Source organism: Vipera berus, assembly GCF_964194415.1.
Source record: "Vipera berus genome assembly, chromosome: 14".
Lineage (NCBI taxonomy): Eukaryota > Metazoa > Chordata > Lepidosauria > Squamata > Viperidae > Vipera > Vipera berus.
In genome coordinates this window covers 13,688,953-13,709,501 of record NC_138217.1, presented here as the reverse complement: position 1 = coordinate 13,709,501, position 20,549 = coordinate 13,688,953, and the positions used below count along the sequence as shown (strand labels likewise).

Genomic DNA, 20,549 nt, shown 5'->3' with positions numbered 1-20,549 from the left:
TGATCCTGGCGTGGGGGGAAGGTCTGAGCACTGTTGCCCAAGAGGGTGTGGGCGGTGAGCTTGCAGCCAGATTTGAGGCGGCAAATGGCAAAACAGACAAGTGAGAAAGTTGAGATGGTGGAGGTGATCTTTTCACTTATTGGGGAGTGGGGAGCACTCGTGCCTGTCCCTGCCCTCCTCTGGAGGAGATCCAGGGGTCTGGGGACACAGCCTGTATGAGGGCTGGATCACCATCAAGAACACTAAAGGATGTTGGGTGGAAAGGTGCAAATGCAATTCGCTTTCCACACTTGAATATAATGCTCTGTGGGGGAGAGGAGTCACCCTATGTCCTGCATACATCCGTAAATAAAAATTTAAAAAATGAAATTTGCTAAAATGGTGCAGGTAAGAAACCTAGAGGTGTAGTCTTTTTGAATGAGGTGGTGGGAATGTTCCAGAACAGAAGGGGGGGTCAAGAGTGGATGGCCTGCCAGCATCTCCCTGTCAAGCTCTGAGGCGAAGGAAATTGATCCTGCAAAAATTCACACCTGGCCTCCTTTCCGTGAAGTGACACTTGGTGGGTTACATATCTGTGTCACTTCCTCCCAGGCATGTCAAGAAATCTCAAATCGGCAGGGTCCTCGCCCCAAATTCAGGAACTCTGCAGCAGCTCACAGACCGAGCACAGCTGGATTAGTTATGGGCAATCTCACAGCTGTTCCGTGTGCAAATCAGCTGCTTGCCCTACTTTGAAATCCAGGTGCTCTGGGGTCACCCAATGGCTTTGCCCTCACCCCGAGACCCTTTGCATCTTACCCAGCCTAGTGTCACTCCTTACACCCCAAACTTACAGCACTTCCAGACAGATCTTGGCCTCTGGGACCCTTGATTTGGAAACTTCCAGGTTTATTTTGACCAATTTGACATTACACGATGGGGGTCCTTGGAGACCTCCTCCAGACGGTTGGCCTTGGGCTTCTTAGGCCTAACCTGCCTACCTGTGAAGAGACGTGTCGCCATCCAGATATTTGCCCCTGAACCTGAGCTGGTCCTGCACCTTGTTGGTGCAGAGAAGCCAAGCCCAGAACTGCCTTGTTGATGAAAGTGCAACACCTCCCCTCCTCGGCCCTGATCCGCTGCAAAGCCTCATAACCACAGTTCTCCTTTTGCTGCTCATACGCACAGCCTTCTTCCTCTCCCCCCGCCCCCCAAGGAAGCTGCATCATGTGTCCTCCAAACCGCTCTTCTGATTTCGCATTCTCATGGTGCCCTGACACAGGTTCCTGTTTTCCCTCCTAGCAGGTAAGCCGGACTCAGCCGGAGGGGAAGGCACGGGGACCTCTCTCTCGGCGTTGGCTAGGAGAACCAGGCGGCCAAAAGAGTCGGTGCTGAGGGTAGCTTCTGTCCCTCACAGATGCCTTCTCTAGCTCTTGGACCAAACGGCCGCTTACACTCCTGGCTACGTTTCCTTTGGGTGGTAGCTGAACTGGTGGGCTAAGAGAGTCGGACATTGTGGGGGTGGATGATAGTGGTGGGGAGAAGAAGGAGTCTCAGGTTCTGGTGAGGTGGTAGGCTCCTGGAGGCAAACTGGGTTGCGGAAGGTGTGATCCAGAACTTCATTCCCAGGGATGGGGCTGGTTGAAAGTTGCTTTGGGGTCCCTGATTTAGTGAAGATAAGCAAACAAATTTCACTTCTTTTGTGCTATGCTCCTCCCGTATGTGGATCCGTGGAAAGAAGTTGATGCTTTGAGAACTTCAAGTTCTGAAGAACTGGATTGGCTCAACCGGTGGCAGCCGCTTGTGTTCCCTTCTTATGAAAGTGAGCAAGTGGGCACAACCACCTCTCTGAAAAGGGAGCAAGGCTGGGCTGCAACTTGTGGTAAACTCATAGGAAACTTTCTTAGTCAGTCCTCCTCCAGAATTGTCTGAAGTTGAAACTCTGAGCTAATTTACAGGGACTGTCCAGGCTTCTTACGTGGTGGTTCTGGCCGTCATCTATGTGCAAGAACGCCACAAAAATATCTCCATGGGGGTGGGTAACGTAAATATTGGTATGACTGATCCTTCTCTCTGGTGAGCATCTCTCTTGGCCCAAATGAAGCAAGAAAAGTTGTTCTCAAAAATGAGGATCTTAAAACGTGGGGGAAGGTGGAGCCCAAGTGCTCCGGATATCTTTCTTGACCTCCTTTAGTTTTTCATCATCTAGATAAAAGACCTTTTCCCATCCTGTGTTCACTAGGTAAGCTGGATGTTGAGCCCCCTACTTTGGTGGTTTCTTAGCTATGCTGGAGATGTTTTTGTGAAGGAAAAAGTAGAGGGGGGTTATTTGTGTGGACACCCGATAACCCGCGTCTTTTTCTTTCTCCTACTTGCATCAGGTAAAATGGCCTCCTGCTGGCTCTTCTTGCCCTTGCTTCTCCCAGGCTTCCTCACAGTTGCTGACTTCAAGAGCCTACAAGATGGCACCAGCACGAAGAACGTGGAGTCTCCTGCCAACACGAGCGATTGGAAAGCAGCAGCTGATGGAAGTAAGGGATCCTCTCAGTTGCCCAGTCCAAAAAGACGGGACCCAATCACAAAACCTGCCAAAGGGCCTCCTGCCCTTCCAACAGCTTCACACACCTCAACGGTTCTGGAGGGAGAGACCACCTCCTTTCCTGTGGAGATTATGACCAAAATTGCATCCAAAGCTTCTCTGAAGAACACACTGCCTGAAATCAAAAGCAAGACTAGCATCCAAGCACCCAAGCTGCTTCCCCAGGAAATGACTGTGACGTGGCCATGGCTGGTTGATGTCACCTCCAAGCCCCCTCAGGCACCTGTTTCCACGGTGACGTTGGAGCCAGACTTTGAGACCACCAGGCCTGTCTCCAAAAGAAAAGACAGACTCTCTTCTTGGTCAAAAAAAGTCACACCTAGTTTGGCATTTTTGGATGAGCTGGTATCTACTGCGTCCTCTCACAATCTGATTGACGATTCTGGGTTTTCCACAGCTACCCAGAAGCACATCCCACACTCTCCTAGGCCAGACTTAAAGTCAAAAATAAAAATTCTTCTCGTAACAGCTACATCTGGTTCCACTGCAATGCCACAACATCTGGATGAAATCTTGTCTACATCTCAGACTCTGGAAGATGGCACAGATTTTTCCACAGCCATCCAGAAGCATAGCTTGGACGCAGGTGGGCCAGGCCTCAATCCAAGGGCGAAACCTCTCCTTGCAACAGCCACACCTGAGCCCCATAAAACACAGGAATGGCTGGATGAAATGGTCTCTACCGCCTTGGCTTTTTCTACAGGGTCCCCAAGACAAAGCTTGGGTGTTACCACATCGGGGTCTTCAGCCACCACCCAAGGGGAGTCTCCCCTTGCCAAGGACACCAACCTTCTGATCGGAAAGTGCTTGCTGGCCATCCTTCTCCTGGCTCTGGTGGCCGCCATCTTCATTGTGTGCTCTGGTGTCCTGGCCACCATGTTGTGGCGTCAGAAGAGAGCCTACAGACTGGGCCAGGACAACCACACAGAGATGGTCTGTATCTCGTCCCTGCTCTCTGCTGAAAAGGAGGAGGAGGAGGAGGAGGAGGAGAGGAGCAGGAGGCAGTCCAAGGTGAAGCGAGTACAACTTCTCGGGGAGACAGCATCCGAGACGGAGGCGGACAACCTAACTCTGAACAGCTTCCTCCCAGAGCATTAACAGGGTGCTTTTGTGGTGCTCCAGACATCTCTGGTCCACCTTCTTAGAGCCTCTTGATCTTCTCCAAGATGGTCCTCTGCACCCAGATGACTCTATCTGCGGTACATCTGTGTCTTCTCATCTGGGTGGACCCATCGCACTGACTCATGCATGTGTTTGCCTGCTATAGAAACCCAACATTTACATTTTGCAAACTGTCATTTCTTGGAGAACTATTGTGGCTTGTTAAAAACAAGACTTTGCATAGTGTTTTTCTGCAACCCTGCAGATCAAATTAGGGATCAAGAAAGGAGACATTCTGAAATATGTAAATTATTTGTTAGTTAGATTTTACTCGGTTTCCTCCCAGGAGCTCAAGGCTTAGGTCCTCTCTGTTCCCCCAGGCCCTGAAAATCTTATTCAGCTACTCCTCTGCCGTAGAAAGAGTTCTCGTTTCCTTTTTTGAAGCCATCATGTCTAGAAAGTAATAACTGAAGCGTGAAATCTCAGTATTAGAACAGACCTAGACATTTCCTCTTTTTTGTATTTTACTAGAGAATTAAGATTTCTAGAGTGTTTTTGAGTTGGGTTTATGTTTGAAATTGAGTTGACTGGAGGGGGAGTCTTAAGTAATCAACATTTAAAATAATTAAACATTTTGAAACGCAACAGTGGTTGTAGCATCCCTGGAACAAATCGGCCAGTGCAGAAACATGGTATTCTGGGCCCACACCGGATCCTGTTGTGGGATGTTGAGAAAATTTCTGGGCTTCTTGTGCCTGGCTTGGATTTTGCTCTCACTTCAATTCTAAACTTACTCTTCTCTCTTCCAGTTTTTTAACAAAACATAAAGGAAATTTTTCTCTTCTCTTCTCTTCTCTTCTCTTCTCTTCTCTTCTCTTCTCTTCTCTTCTCTTCTCTTCTCTTCTCTTCTCTTCTCTTCTCTTCTCTTCCCCCCTCCCCTCCCCTCTACCCATTGCTATTTCATTCTTGTGTCTATTTGCAAGGAAACCACCTCACCCCACTCAAGTATTTTGTCTGTCCACACCAATTCAGGCTATAGGGAAGGCCCTTCTCAATGGACTCGGCTCCCATCATCCCCTGACCAGCAGGGGCCAGAACAAAGAGAAGTTCTTCTTACCATTTGTTTTTGGGTCCTTGTATCTAAAACTACTCAGCCCCTCCTCATCCACCTTCAACTTTCTCCTGGTTCCCTGTTTCTACTTTATTGTTTTGATTTCTCTTCCTCACCACCCAGAACTTGGTCATGGGTACCGCCTGCCAGCCACAAACTCTTTTTTTGGCACTTAGTAGGAATTGTTTTGCAGAAAAGTCCTTCATTTTTCACCAGCTAGTCTCTAAATTTGAGGTGCAATTTTTTAAAAAACTTGTGATAGCAATCCTGAAACATTGGAGACCATTGTAGGCAAAGGAAAGAAGGAAAACGGCTTGTAAAAATAGTATGAATTAAGTGAAAACAATCAGCAAAATACTTAGGGGGAAAATATCGCCAAAATTGCAGATGGATCGTCTGTGAACTTTTGACTAAAACAGAGGGGAAAATGGTGCAGAAATGGGTAGAATTAATTTCTCATCATTGCAGAAAGGAAACATATTTATCCACCTCTTATTCTAATGGGTAATTCCACTGCCTTCCAGAATTTCCAGAGTAGGTTTGGGAGCTTCCCAGAAATATATCTCAGCCAGACTTCTCCTGAACCTGCAGGTTCTGAGGAAGCTCTCTAGAAGTTCTTCCTCTGTGTGGGAGAGAGAGGATGGACATCAGCTGGCCCCTGAGTTCAAAGCAATGGCCAGACCTTTAGCGCTAGAGATGGGCAGTTTTTTTAAAAAAAGAAAACTCACAGGTTTTGTATGTTCCCTTTTCAAGAAGCTTTTCTGCCTGTAATCTTGCAACATCAGCCCGAGAGGGAAAGATCTCGTTGGGCCCTTGGAGATGACTCACAGGGGGCCAGGCCTGCCTCTGATGCAGATCTGGGATGGAAACTTGTTTTGCAAACCCCCCAGGAAGGTTTCAGCCACTGCGGTTAAGGCAGGGTCTCGATTCTGCCAGATACCCAGAGAGGCAGAAGCTGGGCTGCCTTTAAGGGAGAGAGAAAATTGCAGCTTTCAAAAGAGCCCCTTTGAGAGAAGGGAGGGAGGGAGGGAGGGAGGGAGGGAGGGAGGAAGGAAGGAAGGAAGGAAGGAAGGAAGGAAGGAAGGAAGGAAGGAAGGAAGGAAGGAAGGAAGGGACGGACTTTTGGCTCCTGACGAGTTGTTGGTTTATGAATAGAATCCTACAAAACTGAAATCTACCTCAGTGCTGTCCAACCTCAGATGTTCATAATGGAAACACTTTTTTCCTGTTCTAGCATCGGATAAAAAGGTTTTTGACTTGGATTGTGAAATTTCAGGGGTGTTTACAGACAAATCTTTTATTGTGCAATTGTCTTCTTTTGCTTGAATATGTTCTAGAATCTGGGGAGAACCCTTCACTTGCAAATATGTTAGAAATGCCACATACCTCATCCACTTCTGGATTATTATTTTTTTAGATTAACTGGAGGAACTTTTTTTTTAAAGAAATGTTTAATACCTTTTGAAAGCACTGAAAAATTCCCAGATGGGTTGCTCAGATTTTGCACCATAGCCCTCCTGTTGCTTCCCAGCCTGAAATGCTCCTTGGAGTTGTGACGCATCCTTGACTCCTAACATTTTGGGAGAAGCATTTGAAGAACACGGAAAGCCCCACAATACAGTAAATGGCAACACTCCTCTTTGCCACAGGAGGGCGCCCCAAACCAGGAAGAAAGACCATCAGAAACACAGAGAAGTGTAAACATCACTTTAGACCTGGTATTTCAATCTCCCTATTTATATCCTATTTATTGATATTTGCAGATGTTGATATATTTTAAACACACAGCCAGAGCTCTATAGACGTGGACGCACACAAAACACTTCAACTGTGCATCAATTTAGAAGCACATTTGACACTACACTGAATGCAAGGGGGATATAGACATACTAGGACCAAAACGTGCAGGAATTTTGCCTTTAAGCGTTATTCTCAGCCCGAGCAAAGTTGGCGAGCGCTGGCATGGGGGGGAATCTATCCATCATAAATCACTGGAATTTGATCCATTATTGCTTCCACCCGCCTGTCAAGAAAAGCCCAGCATCAAGCTCTTTCTGTCTGCCTGCCAGCTCTCTTTGCCCCAAATGCTGACTGCTGTTGCAATTGCGAGGGGAGGCGTCTGCTTTGTCTTGAGGATCCAAGGACTGTGTTGCTCTCCTTGTCCCGTCTTTCCTTGCTAGCTCCTGTCTCCTCCCCGCTTGTCTGTTGTTGATTTATCCCTGCTCTGCAATTCAAACCAGATGTGCTCCAGCCTAAACCCCCATTAGTGCTGGCACAGAGTCTTCTTTGTAAAGAGGCCGTGTGGATCCTGGATCTTGTGGCCCCCCCTCCTTCCCTCTGGAGCATCTACAGGCCGGTGCCCCTTTTTGTGAACTGCCAAGAGTGTGGAAATTGGCAGAGGAAAAGCTCAGGAAAAGGGTCCAGGTGAGGCATTGCAAACTGAGAGAAAGAGTCGCTGAGGATCAACATCCGTTATTTTTTTAAAAAGTGTTTACTTTACCCTGGCATTCTGCATTTTCTTCCCTGAGGTACAATACAAGCGGGCATCATTTTCCAGGCATTTATCTGAGTGGGGCACTTCCTTGGCAGAGATAGCCGGTGCCAACATCCACGTGCCTTGGATGCAAAAGGTTAAAGAAGAGAAACGGGAAACGGAAGCGATTGGAGCAGGAAACATCCGTCCTCCACAGATTGCCACACTGAGCTGAAGCTTCTAAATTAGTCAGTTAGTAGTTCTGATCCCACCCATGGCTTCTTTCAGCCTTTTGTGCCCCTCCTGATGCCCTCTGTGGGCACACTTTCTCCAAATAAGGCTGGTTTGGAAGGAGGGGATCTGCAAGGGTGCCAATGCTTCTGTTGCCAGTCTTCCTTCTCTGGGCTCCCTTGCCAATTCAGCCTGCCCAGAAGCTGCCCGCCCTTCTACCATTGATGCTGAGTGAGGATGCCCGGTGCCAGCCCATCCCAAGGAGACCCAGAGCCCTTTCCCCCAAGGCTGTGACCCTGGCACACATTCTCCACCTCTCCATTCCTCCTGCCTTTGGGATTTATCCCTCTGAGGCTAATTCTCCCTTGACGTCCCAGTTGGGAACGTAAGCCTTCATTCCGTCAGGATGAATCAGCTCTCCCATCCTGAGAGGCACAGAGTCCTGCTTGAGCTCTGCTGCCAGGGAATGCTGCTTGCGGCACCTCTTTCTGCCCAGCCACCGATGGAGTCGTCACTGGGATTTTTGCCAGTGAAAAATCCAAGCGGAGAAAGGCCGGACATGAGCTGGGGGTGCTTTCCACCCAGCGGTTCATGATGGAAGCAACTGGATTTAATTTGCACGCAAACTGGGGTGGGAACTTGAGAGCTGGCGGATGCTGGGAATACCCAGTCCTGCCCCAAAGAAGTCCGGGAATCTGTCCCCTGACCCCCAAGCCAGGCCGTGCCCCTATGCAGATAGTTCTGGGCTCTTCATTTGCACTCTTCCGGACACTGCAACTTGCTGGCCCTCATGGAGGACAGGCCCCACTGCCTCCTGGGGGAAAAAGGGCCTGCAGTTCCCCCCAGGGTGGTTTTCTTTCAACAAAGCCCTGGGGCTTTCCACCTCCTCCTTCATCGCCACGTGCAAAGCTGCAGAGCTCCACGGAGACCAAATTGTGCTGGGGACGGAGTGGTTGGGGAAGAGTACTCCTCCCTCAAGGTGGGCGTTTGGGCGGCATGGGTGGGCCCCCCTGGTGGCCACAATGAAACCCTGCAGAGCCAACCTCGGACACATCAGAGGCATTCCTGATGCCCACAAGGCCCAGGCCGGCTCTCCTGGACCAGCTCTCCATTGAGCTTCAGCCAAAAGACTCCGTTTCTGCAGCCCACTTCCAAAGAAAGAAGTGTTTGTGTGTGTGCATGTCTTGTGTTCACTGAACTGGCCCCCACCTGCAAAGCCAGCGCTGCCTTCCCTGCTTTGCACACTTGGCCCTTCTAGCTCTCCAAGCTCCAGACTGACAAGGCGTTGCCCCAAAGGGCTCATTCCTTTAACCGCCTGGGGTAGGGTCAGGCCCTGGATGGGGCACAGGGCAAACTGTTCCAAGGGTCAGCTTCATTTGCACCAATGGGAGCCTGGTTTGTTCTGCCAGCTGTGGTCAAAGCTGGATCCATCCCAAAAGGCTTCATCTTGATACTCAGGTGACTGTAGCTTTGTCCATTTGGGACACAGATAGGGTCTAAGAAGGCATCCCATTCCCACTCCTTGTGGGGTCTCCAAAGCAAGTTGCAGGATGGTCTTCCCCAGGACCCACCTTAAGGATCCTGGATCCTGTGGCACCCGTGGTCCTTGAGTGCTGGGCAACCGCTCAGATCTACCCATCCATCTCTGGGATGGTGGAGACGTTGGGAGGGTTTCCTAGCCCAGAAGAGTTACGGAGGCTTTCAAGGCTGCCAGGAATGATGGTCTCAGTTTAAGAAGGGGAGAATCTAAGATTTTCTGGATCAGCAGATGCAGAACTCAGTTCTATGTATTCTTAGGGCAGCCTTGTTTGGTACTCCAAATTAGGAAAGCCACCAATTATTGTGAAAAGACACTCAGATACTTCTTCTCCCTCTTTTTCTAACTCTCCTTCCCTCTCCTTGCTTCTGGCTTGCAAAGTCAAACAGCCTTGATTTTTCTGGTCAAAGCCAAGGCCGCAGATAACCCAAGAGAAGACAGTCAAGATTAACGCCGTAGACCCAACAGTCGGTCTCCTGGCTCCATCCGCAGAGTGCAGAAAGCCCCAGAAGAAGACAGTGTGTCCTGGAACACGCGAGATCAAAAGCCCTCAAAACAGCCCTTGGCTGGGGAGAGCCCTTCCCTCCGGCCTTTCAGAGAGACCAACATTCAGCCTAGTTTCCTCCTAATCTTGGCATCTGGTTTCAAAACATGCTTCTAGTCCTTGTAAGAGGAAAGCCAGCTTAATCTGTGGGGGCAAAACATCAGGAGTCTGTCAGGGCCCTTATTCCAAGTCCCAAATTTTATTAAAAAGTCTTTTGGAGCTGCAGCTGATGCCTTTTAATAAAATCTGTGAGTTGGAAAACGTGAGAAGTTTTATATCCCAATATATTTTATTCTTTATACTGTTTCTATCTTCCCTTAAAATATTAACAGAATCCACAAAGGTCTGAGGATCAGTGTCTCCCACTAGGTAATTGACAGTCAAGCTGAAACTCAGTGAATCAACTAAAATTAGCAAAATTCCTCAAACCCCCAAATCCACTAAGTTACCCAGACCTAATCTGCATATCAAAGGCTAAGGTCTGCAAACACAGCGGTCTGGATCACGGTGGAACCCCAACTGTTTCTTCTGACAAGGTGGAGAGGATTGCGAATGGCTATCCCCTGCGCCTGGGATGCTGCGGCCATCCCAAACACCTGCCGGCTGCAAGTGCTCCCGTTTTGATTGTGTGACAGTGAGGAATGCTGCAATGGTCGTAAGGGCGAGGACTGCTCGCAAGTCACTTTTCTGAGTGCCGTTGTGAACTTCAAACAGTTGCTAAATGAAAGGCAGTGAGTCAAAGGCTACCAGTACTTGCAAGCAATGGGGTGATGCCAGCAGACTCTCGAGAGTCAAATAATTTCCTTTAGGTGTGCAAACGCTACGCAACAAAAACTGTCCTTGCAGCTGGTTAGCAGTTGGCAATCTCTGGGCACGGAGCTGCTGACTCAGCTGGAAGAGAGGGAGGGAAAACCAGAGAGAGAGAGAAAGAGAGAGAGAGAGAGAGAGGAAAAAAAAAAATAGCCCAAATTACAAGCAGAGCCTAGCCAGAGAATTCAGCTAAATTGCCGGTTAGGCCTGTGCTCCAGCGTCTCCACAGGGCTGCAGGAGGGACGGTCTCTCCGCCCGAGCTAAATTAGAGAGTGGCAGAGAACTACGGTGACCTTGGGGCTCACCAAGCCACAGGCAGCATCGTTTTAGCCTGGGAGGTACCCCCATGTGGGGTGGCAAGCCATCCAGCCTGCTGCTCGGCCATTGCAAAGGCGGCTTTTGAAGAGAGACGAGCCCTTAGTTCAGTGTTTCTCAAACTTGGTTATTTTAAGCTGTCTGGACTTCAACTCCCAGAATTCCCCAGCCGACTTTAAGCTGTCTGGACTCCCAGAATTCCCCAGCCAGCATGCTTCCTCCAGGGAAGTCGCTGGATGCCAGCGGAATGATAACTCCCAATGTTGCCAGGCTTGGGGTGCTATATTCTGCAACCTCCCTGTTATTTCCAGGCGGGGCACGCATCTTTTTCTTACTCTGTGTGTGTGTGTGTGTGTGTGTGTGTGTGTGTGTGTGTGTGCGTGTGTGTGTGTGTTGTCTCCTGTTCCTGCTGCGCACCCAGGTGATCTCTGGAGCCTGGTCCATGGAGGGTGTGATTTTGACTACCTGCCCTAGAGTCATAAAGACCTGGCAGCTTTCAGGTTCCGCAACACCTTTGTCCTCCGTGTGATTCCCACAATCCGAGATTCCCCTTCTCTGAATCGGCCCCGGAGCTTTCCTTCTCCTTACAGCTGCAGCGCCCTTAAGAAGCTGCAAAAAAAGCCAGGAAAACTGAAAGGCAGAAACCTTTGCAAATATTTTCCCAGTCTTGGCTTCATTTGATTTTTCTTTCTCATAGAAAAGAGTTCGTGCCTTGGAATTCTTTCTGCCCGCCAGTGAGAATTCTTAGGATGTGACAGCAACGTATTTACGATCCTGATAAGGCATTTTAGAGGGAAAAATAATTTTTAAAACTTAACTCTTCCCTTGCCCTCCTTCTGTCAGCCTCCTCCCGGTGCTCTCCCGAGGTCCTTAAGAAACTCAGAGCAAAGTAGGGTTTCAAGTTTCATTTGCAGGCTTGACTGGAATAAAACTATGGTTCTCTGGAGATGCCTTAACCACAAACCTCTGTGTGTGTGCGCGTTGTGCAGCAGAACCACCCATTACGGACTCTGGAAGAGGAGGGATTTGCTGTATAATTTGACGTTCCTCCATTGCGCTGACTAGAAACGTAGCACCCTCATTTCATTTGCTGGCATCTAATTGAATTAAATTATGCAATTTGCCCAGGGATTGTAGAATAAGCCACAACAGGCCTCTTTCACAATCATGTTTCTGCAACATGCTAAAGCTTAGCGCAATGCCAGTGAGACACGATAATCAAGGTGAAGAGAAAACCAAACAGGCTGTTTGTGAAAGAGAAGAAACTTAGTACATGCTCAGATGCACCTATGTTCTTCTGGGGCAAATAATTTGGAAGAGGATTCAGAACTTGCTATGGACTTAGAAAGTGGCTTCTTTGCCCCTTCCCTTGACACCTGGTTCCTGCCTTTAAATCAATTTTGCATCGACTTTTGCATTTACATTTGAACCCTGGTTAGTGCCTGTCTCCAGCCAGGAACCGAGAAAGATGAGCAACGGTTCCAAGTTACAACAAACCAGCATTCCTTTTTCCTCCGGATGGCTCGTCCAAAACTGTCACAAACATGAAATAGGAAGGAAGGAAGGAAGGAAGGAAGGAAGAAAGGAAAGAAAGAAAGAAAGAAAGAAAGAAAGAAAGAAAGAAAGAAAGAAAGAAAGAAGAAAGAAAGAAAGAAAGAAAGAAAGAAAGAAAGAAAGAAAGAAAGAAAGAAAGAAAGAAAGAAAGAAAGAAAGAAAGAAAGAAAGAAAGATTTTTTTGGGGGGGAGTCATTTCTGGGATCTCTGCCTTTGGGAAGATGTGCAGGACAGGAATCTCCTCCCCCCAAACCCCCTTGTGCCTTGCACGGTCCCTCCCAGCGAGGAGGGGGCTCTGCCTCCAGAAGAAAAGAGGAGGGAAGGGACAGAGAGGGGAGCTGCTTGGGGCTGTCCTGCCCTTCCCTCTTCCTACCCTCCCATTCCCACATGAAACCAGATTTAATGCAAACAAGCTGGCCTGGCTCAGAGCTGCCCAGGACGGCTGCAGAGAGCAGAGCAGAGCAGAGCCCATCCAGGCGCCCCAACTAGGAGAGTCTTCCCCGGAGGAAGCAGCCTTTGCCCCGGGTGAGTCCATGGCAGGCGTCTCCCCTCTCCTGCTTGGGGGCCCAGCTGGCTCGGCTCGGTTGGGGTCTTTCTGTTCTTCTCCCTGGCAATGGGGGACTCTGATGGGATCCTGCCACCCGCCCCTGCCAGGCAGCCCCTGGCACTTTCTGAGACCCCTGCGAGGGTGGCGAGAGGCGGCCTCTGCCCCTGTTTTAATTCCAGGGGTTCAGAAAGAGCTGGGAGGGCAAGTGAGCAACAGTCAGCAGAATGTCCCCCTTTGCATCTGGAGCGTTGCCACCGTGAAGAGGCGAGAGGGCCGGGCACTCTGGGCATGTTCAGGGATGCTGTAATCCGGTAGACCTCAGAGACCAAATGAGGCTCCCTGCAGATCAAGGGGGAGACAAAGCTGTGTCTGCCTCTAGGCACAATTTGCACCACTGCAAAGTTTGGCTTTGATGCCCAAACAGCAGATTCACTGCCTTCTCTTGCTCTCGTGTGCCCAACCCTTGGGAGCTGCATGACAGGCACCCATCTGCCTCCCCAAAGCTGCAAAGCTTGGGTTGGGGTAGACACACTTTTGAGGGGAGGTCTGGGGGGTCCAAGGCTTCTGGTGCTTATCTCCATCCCCCTCCCCCCACACCAACTGATAGTTCCATGCTGGGGTCCTATGGGTTTTCCTTTCTCCTGTACATGTGCAAAGTGCTTCCGCTTGACTCACAGCCAGGCCCTGTGGTGTCTCCTCTTTTGCATGGTGAGCCTGGGGGCCCGGAAGAGAGAAGACCCCCCCACACCACTGCAGAGAACCACCCTCTACTGTTAGCCTTTATTGTTGCTTTCCTTAGCGACTGCATCCTTCTTCTGACTTTGCTGAATTTAAAATATTAAAAAGAGGCAAATTTAAAGGGATTTGCCTATCTTTTCAAGTAGCACGTTCATAAATTCTATTGCATCATCTCTCTCTCTCCCTTTGTGTTATTGACTGGACTTACTGAGTCCAAGTACAGATTGGGTGGACGTGTTCCTGGGGGGGCCGGGGGGGCTAGAAAGTACAGGAGAGCCCCCCCTGAAATAAAGTAGAATTAAACACAGCCCCTGTTGCAGTCCAGATTCTGCAGCTGGCTCTCCCGAGCGGAGTCTGGCCTGTTGATTTAATTGCCATTTGATAATTTGTTCCTGCCAAGAGAGCCGGAGAGCGCTCAGATTACAGAGAGCTGAAGTGGGTTTAGAGAATATGTTGGGCTTTGGAGGAGGGAGGGAGGGAGGGAGGGAGGGGGGCAGTCTGTGCAAAGCGGGGGGGGGGGGGGCTGGAGGCATCCCCAGGAACAAGGACTGAGGAACGGAGGGGCTCTTTCTTCCCAGATACTGCAGCAGGGGATAAAAAAGTTGAATTTCTATTGGGGTACTCTACGCTTGGTGTTTACATCAGGTTTTGGAGAGCTGGGCAGAGCCTCCACCCTCAGCAGCAGACTACCAGGGACTACCAGACATGGGACGGTGGTGTCTGAGCTGCTCGGAAACATCTAGCTGACTTCCTTTGAAGGAGGAGATCCTTAAACAGGGGAGGGGGTGCAAGGCAGACCCCCCACCCCACCCCAACCTGCAGCTTCACACCCTGGGAACACAGTGGATTTGGGAGGCCAGACAGGGCAAGAAGCTCGCTTGGGGAGCCAGAGAGCTGCGCCTCTGATCCCAGAAGAGCAGGGCACAGAGATGTTCCCCCCACCCCCAAAAATGTGGACGCCCCTTTGGGAGGGGAAGAGAGGCAGGAAAGAAAAGGAGGCGGCTGGGAGATGAAGGGTGTTTTATTTCAGCATCCCTTATTAAGAAAAAACATTCAAAGACAGAGGACGGAGATCAGGCAAAATTTGGGCCGTGGACCTCAAGGAAATCCCCTCTGATGGCTCCTGGGGGGGAGGGGGGGTCTGGCGAAGCCTCCTCCAGATGTTCTCCTCTGATCCACAATGACCCACAACGTTGCTCTGCTGAAATTTTAGGGGTGCTGCAGAGCAGTGCAACTGCTGTAAAGTGGGACCGATCACATCTGGCAGCCCGTCCAGGACCCTCCAGGTGTTCCAGCCCCCCAGACATCCAGATGGCTAGACCACCCACTCTGGGGGCTGCAGGACGGCTCCAGGCTTGGCAAAGGGGGGGGTTGCCCTCAGCTGGCCGAGAAAGGATTGGCTTTCAATTTGGCTGCTTTTAGCAAAACATCTGGAATTTGGAAGGAAGCCTGGACAGTCTCAAGGAAAGCTTAGCTTCTGGCCATGTGCAGAAGGATACTCCTGAGGATTCTAGGCTGGGTCTTGTGGGTGTTTCCAAATTAAGACCAGGATGTGTGTCATCAAGAGAGAGAAAGAGAGAGAGAGGAAGAAGAAAAGAGAGAGAGAGGGAAAGAGGAAGAAGAGAGAGAAAGAGGAAGAAGAAGAAGAAGAGAGAGAGGGGGGAGGGAGAAGGAGAGAAGGAATGGAGACATTTCTTGAACTCTCTTTGTTTAGATCTACCAGATAGCTTAATGGGGCCTAACGTAAACCTCACCCGGCAGGGTGGTGTTGGCGTTCTTGAGCTGTCTGGCATTGCTCAGCCCGGAAAGCCCCCTTCCCGTTGAGAGGCTCCAAGCTCAGGAATTTCTGCCGCTGCCAGCTGTGCTCCGCTCAGGCCAATTCGGGATACTTAAACACCACCGTCCCAATAATTATTGAGAGCAGCCGAGGCTGCAAACCAACTCCGGGCATGGAGTGACGCCCGGATTCCCAAACAGAAAGTCCTTTGCAGGCCAGAACTTCTGCCTCTCCTGTTCTGAACAGAGCTGTTCTCCGTGTCGGGCTTGGCTCTGAGTTCGGGAAGACCAGAATAACTTACTTGTCCCCCATTGCAGAGACACCCAAATTTAACTGCTGCATCTCTCTGCCCCTGTGAAAATGTCTTAAACCGGGACCCGGGACTCCCTATCCAGCTGCCACTTTGGAATTGGGGTAGAGAGTGAGGGTCTTCAGCTTGGAAACCTCTTGACGCTCCCCTCTAGCCTTCTGCAGGTCAGGGATGGCTGCTGAGAACCAAGGCAGAGTCCCCCAAGGACCCCAAGCTGGAATGGGGAGGCTTTGCACCCTTTTGCCCAACACCTGAAGCTTCAGGTCGGTTTATCGTTCTGTGGATTTTGGAATAAATGAATATTTTTATTGCCATCACAAATCAGAACTGCAGACAACAAAAGAAATCAAGTAAGAACAAAACAACACAAACGATTACAGTCGGTGGAGGCTCATAGATTTTATACGAGAACAATGTAAAATGGGCATTTGGGGTTGGGCAGGCAGGAAATAGACCGAGGGGCCCAAATATTTGCTTTTCATGCACGATTGCAATTCTTCGGACTGGCTTGTTTTAGCTCTGAACTTATTTTTGGTGTGGAAATGAGAAATCCTTCCAGAAAAAAGGTTTCTTTGATTCAAAACCCTGTGAAGAATAACAGACCCCTTGTGTCTTTTTCAGTCATTTGTCTGGTCCTTTGAGCCTTGTCATGGCGGCCACGTGTCATCTCTGCACGCTTCTTCTCTTGATGGTGCCCTTTTGTGCCTCGAGATCAATCGAAAACCTGGTCCTGGAAGACAGCGAGGGGAGCGGAGACGGTGAGGGGGCTTCCCCCGACCCCTCCTCTGCCAGGGTGACGCTGAGTGTGAGTCCCACCTCGGGGAGCCTTGTGGTCAGTTCGGTCAATGGCACCTCGCACTCGTTCAACATCCTGGACGGCATTGTGGACTTCTTCCAAACGTACATGCTCTTGATCGTTGTGGTGGGCTCCCTTCTCCTCATCTTCCTTTCCATTGTGTGTGCAGCTGTCATCACACAGCAGAAACACAAGGCCTCTGCCTATTACCCGTCGTCCTTTCCAAAAAAGAAGTACGTGGACCAGAACGACAAGGCCGGGGGCTCCAAGGCCTTCAGCGAAGTCCCTGAGAAGCCCTCTGACGACAACCGAGAGGAGCCGGTGGATTCCACCAAACAGTTGCAGGCTGACATCTTGGCTGCTGCCCAGAATCTCAAGTCTCCAATCAAGGTCGTCGTGGCGAATGGAAAAAGTGCCCTCGCGGAAGACCCACCAGTTGAGGGAAAAGAGGAAGGGGCCTCCAAAAAAGAAGGAGTGGAGGATGGCAGCTCCAAAGAAGAAGACGAAGACGAAGAAGAAGAAGAAGAAGAAGAAGAAAAATTGCCAACTGAAGCTGATTTGCCTTCAGAGACATCAGCTCCAAACAATTTGGAAGCAGCTGAGGCCAAAGAAGAGGTCCCATCTGGGCTGGAGGCCCATCCATCTCCTCCTGAGGAGTCCAAGGAACCCCCTCCCACCGAGAAATCTGCCCTGCCCATCTCAGAAGGTCAGGGGGAGGAGGAGAAGGAGGAGCTCAGCATCCCACTGACTCTTGACCCCACAGAAGAGTCCCAAAACTGAACGGGTCCGTTCCTATCAGTGGGGGGACAGTTTATAACGTGAAATCTGCAGGGATCTGTTTATCAACTAGAAGAGAGCAGACTTTTACATTACCTGTAAAGAAGACAAGTTAACCACCTCCCATGCTAGGAAACCCCCCAAAGTTCTACATTGTTCTGGTTTCGCTTTAATGGACTTTCTTCCATTATGCAGACTTGCCCAGCTTGGCGCCCTCCAGGTGTGGGAAACCCTGACTCCCATCATTCCCTGCCAACATGCCCAGGGAGGTGATGAGAATTGCTTGACACGTCTTGGGGGGTGGGGGAGAAGCTGAGTGACCGTAATGTCATAATGTAGCCATTCAACCAGATATCACTGAGCAAGTAAGATAGAACTTAACTTCTTCACCAAGGTTCTGGGGCTATTCTGGAGGAACCATCCTAATATAGACCTCAAGGACTTTCCCACTTTCGGGGAGAACATATCTGCACCGACATACATAATTTTTGAGGTGGGCTCTTTGGGTCAACATTTATTTATATCAATCCTGAATTTTGGAGCAAAGTTGTGTGCAGAGCTAATTGGTTCCCCTTTCTATCAACCACGAAGTCCTCCAGATCTTTTTTTCCCACTGCTGACGAGATCGTCTTTGGGCCAAACTTGAAGTTATTTCACACTAATATTTCTTTTAAAGCAAATCTTGGCTCAGCTCTGCTTAGTTGTCCCTTATATCAACGATTAATTCATTTACTTTCCTTAGTGTCAGCTTTGAAAGCTAAACTAACAGCCACACGTTTTCAAAATGGCCAATCTGACTTGAGATTTTTAAGTACAGTTTCCATCCGAGCAATGGCAACAATATGCAATGGATCCCACCACTCAACCCAGTTAAGAATGCTTAACTCCAAGTTCTCCAGGCGCTTTAGGAGATCTGATTGCTCAACACAACCAACCTTGGGAAGAATCTGAGGACATTTCTGATAATTATTCCTTTTAAAGATCTACAAACACTCATACTTCTGTGTGCGGAGGAGAGGATACTAAGGCCTGTCACGAGTGAATGAAACCCAACAAAGCTGGATTTTTATCTGTGTTTAATCCCAAAATTCTTCACTTGTCAAAATGATTGTTTATCTTCGGAGGAGGGACGGCTCATATTTCAAACATAATGAAAATGTTTTGGGGCTTTTTAAAATTCAATTATTTTTTTGCGGGGGGGGGGAGGGACTTTTGATCATTTTTTAAAAAAATGTTTTATATTAGACGGAGGACATTGGTGCTAATCTCTTTCTGAGTCAACTAGAAAAACATTTCAGTAAGTATTACAGCTGACACGACTAAGATTGACCTGGTTTGTGACAAGCCTTGAAGAAGCTGGGTGTCAGGAGAATGTATTTGCAACAAAAATTCCTCCTTGGTTTTTCCCAGCCTCTTTGCAAAGCTGATATTTATGACTTTTCCTCCCACTGGGGTTCTCCCAGGGTGATTCTTGTAATCCTAGTAAAAACATCTATAAATTTAGCAGGCTGAGACATTTATTGTAGCATCTGGGATAGACTGGGGTGGGCTGACCCTCTCTGGTGGATTCTCTGCAGTCCTACACTTCAAGGCCGTTTTTGAATGAGCGACTCTAACGGGGCTGAAAATGGCAATATCTGGGAGCTTTGCAACAAGCTAAACCCCAACTGGGTTAGCATGAGGAGGGTTTTGTGAAACTCCAGCATCTTTTTCTAGGGCACCCTAAACCTTAAAACGTGAGGAAGGGCACCGTGTTGATACAACATTACAGCCTTTCTCCACTTTCCAGATGTTTTAGACCACTTTTTCAACCCAGCCCTTGTGTGGCTAAAGTCCAGGTGTGGCAGAAGCTATATGTCCAAACACCTAGAACTGTGGTTTCTTAAGCTTTAAGATGTGTGCACTTCAACTCCCAGAATTCCCCAGCCAGCACACTTAATTGGTTAATATGGCCAATGATTTCAAAAAATGCCCCAAATTCAGTAAAGTGCCATAGCGGTAATGTTTTCTTTCCCTTGTCTGACCCCTCATAAGCCTACAATAACCCCACATATATTCTTCTCCATTATAGACGTATGTTCCATTAAAAAGAAATAATAAATCAGGCTGCTGTGTATGTGTGGATGAGGATTGGGTGGTTTTCCTGCACTGAATTCCTCTCACTGGCTAGACTGGAAGGGGGGAGCAAACGATGTCGCGAAACGACTTTCTCTCCTGGGATTAGAAGAGGAAATAGCCGGCATTCTTGGGCCAGAAGGAGAGCATCAGAGAGGCCTCCAGATGGAGATTTCCACCCTGCCTTCCATCGGGCGTTCCAGATTCTGCCTGCTTTGAAGGCTGAAAGAAGCTCAGCAAAGGGGAGAATTGGGGTGGGGGAAAACAGGCCTTGAGGATGGTGTTTGTGTGGTCCAGGTTTCCAGCAGGCACCAATGTTGACGTGATTTCGGTTTTGGACTTAACGGCCCCTGCCCCGCCCTTGGCAGCTCTGCCTTCCCCTTCGTCCCTCTTCTGCTTGCAATGAAACTGGACAAGGGTGGCCCTCAGCAAGTTGCCAAAGGTTTGGGGCTCTGTCCTTCGGGATTGTCCCAAAGGTGCTTTTCAAAAGGCACCTGGTTCTATTTCTATTTGCAACTTCTATTCCCCACCATTCAGTCAGAACTGAAGAAGCTTCTTGGATGAGAAGTGAAATGTTTTCAAGGAAACCCCCCACCCCACCTCGAAAGTCCAGTTGCCTTTTGAAAAGCATCTTTGGGACCTTTTCATCAGCAAGAGGACGGGGTGCATCTCTGCAAGCGCTCAACTCCCAGCACAGCCCTGCTTTAAAAAACCCCGATTCTTGATCTGCTTGCACAACCTTTCTCCACTTTATGTCAAGGTCCCCCTTCAGAGGAAGCCTTAATTTGCCATCTGCAACAACCCCGTGGCAAGGTCATTTTGCCAACAAAACACTGGTGTGTGCATGTGAAGGAGAGACAGGAGTGTGCATGAAAGCAAAACAACCTTCCCCAACTGGTTTTTTTCTTTCCTCCCTTTCTCTGCGCACAAAAGAGCCGAACTTGGGAGGGTTTGGCCAGGCTGCTCAAGGAACAAAACCTGCAATGCTTTTTAAACGCTGAGTAGGGAAAAGGTGCTTTTCCTCGAGGCTTCCCCTGCGGGATCCGAGAACCTAGAAAAGGGGGCATGTTCGTTGGGGGCAGGTGATGATGCTCTCCAGGTATTGGCACCACCACCTGCCACTTTTACAATGCTTTTGGTCTGTGTGTGGGGGAGACAGCCTGACTCAAACTTCGGCTGTTCGACAAGGCAGAGCTTGTGCAGAAAAAGTTTAAATGCTGATCTTGAATTCGGGA

The 20,549-nt window shown here is 49.2% G+C and overlaps 2 protein-coding genes across 2 annotated transcripts; both read left to right on the top strand.

Moving 5' to 3' along the window:
- The first annotated feature begins 1,742 nt into the window (after positions 1-1,742).
- On the top strand, positions 1,743-4,318 carry SELPLG (selectin P ligand). Its single transcript, XM_081338700.1, has 2 exons — positions 1,743-1,801; positions 2,361-4,318. Exon 2 carries the CDS (start codon positions 2,366-2,368, stop codon positions 3,674-3,676), a length of 1,311 nt encoding a protein of 436 aa, XP_081194826.1. The 5' UTR covers positions 1,743-1,801; positions 2,361-2,365; the 3' UTR covers positions 3,677-4,318.
- Positions 4,319-12,284: 7,966 nt separating this feature from the next.
- Positions 12,285-17,202, top strand: TMEM119 (transmembrane protein 119; the record flags this gene model as incomplete). Its single annotated transcript, XM_081338835.1, has 2 exons — positions 12,285-12,779; positions 16,248-17,202. The coding sequence occupies exon 2, from the start codon at positions 16,276-16,278 to the stop codon at positions 17,200-17,202; it is 927 nt and encodes a 308-aa protein (XP_081194961.1). The 5' UTR covers positions 12,285-12,779; positions 16,248-16,275.
- Between the last annotated feature and the right edge of the window lie 3,347 nt (positions 17,203-20,549).

Coding starts and splice junctions, on each gene's coding strand:
- SELPLG (XM_081338700.1), top strand. CDS start 2,366: ATGGCCTCCTGCTGGCTCTTCTTGCCCTTGCTTCTCCCAGGCTTCCTC.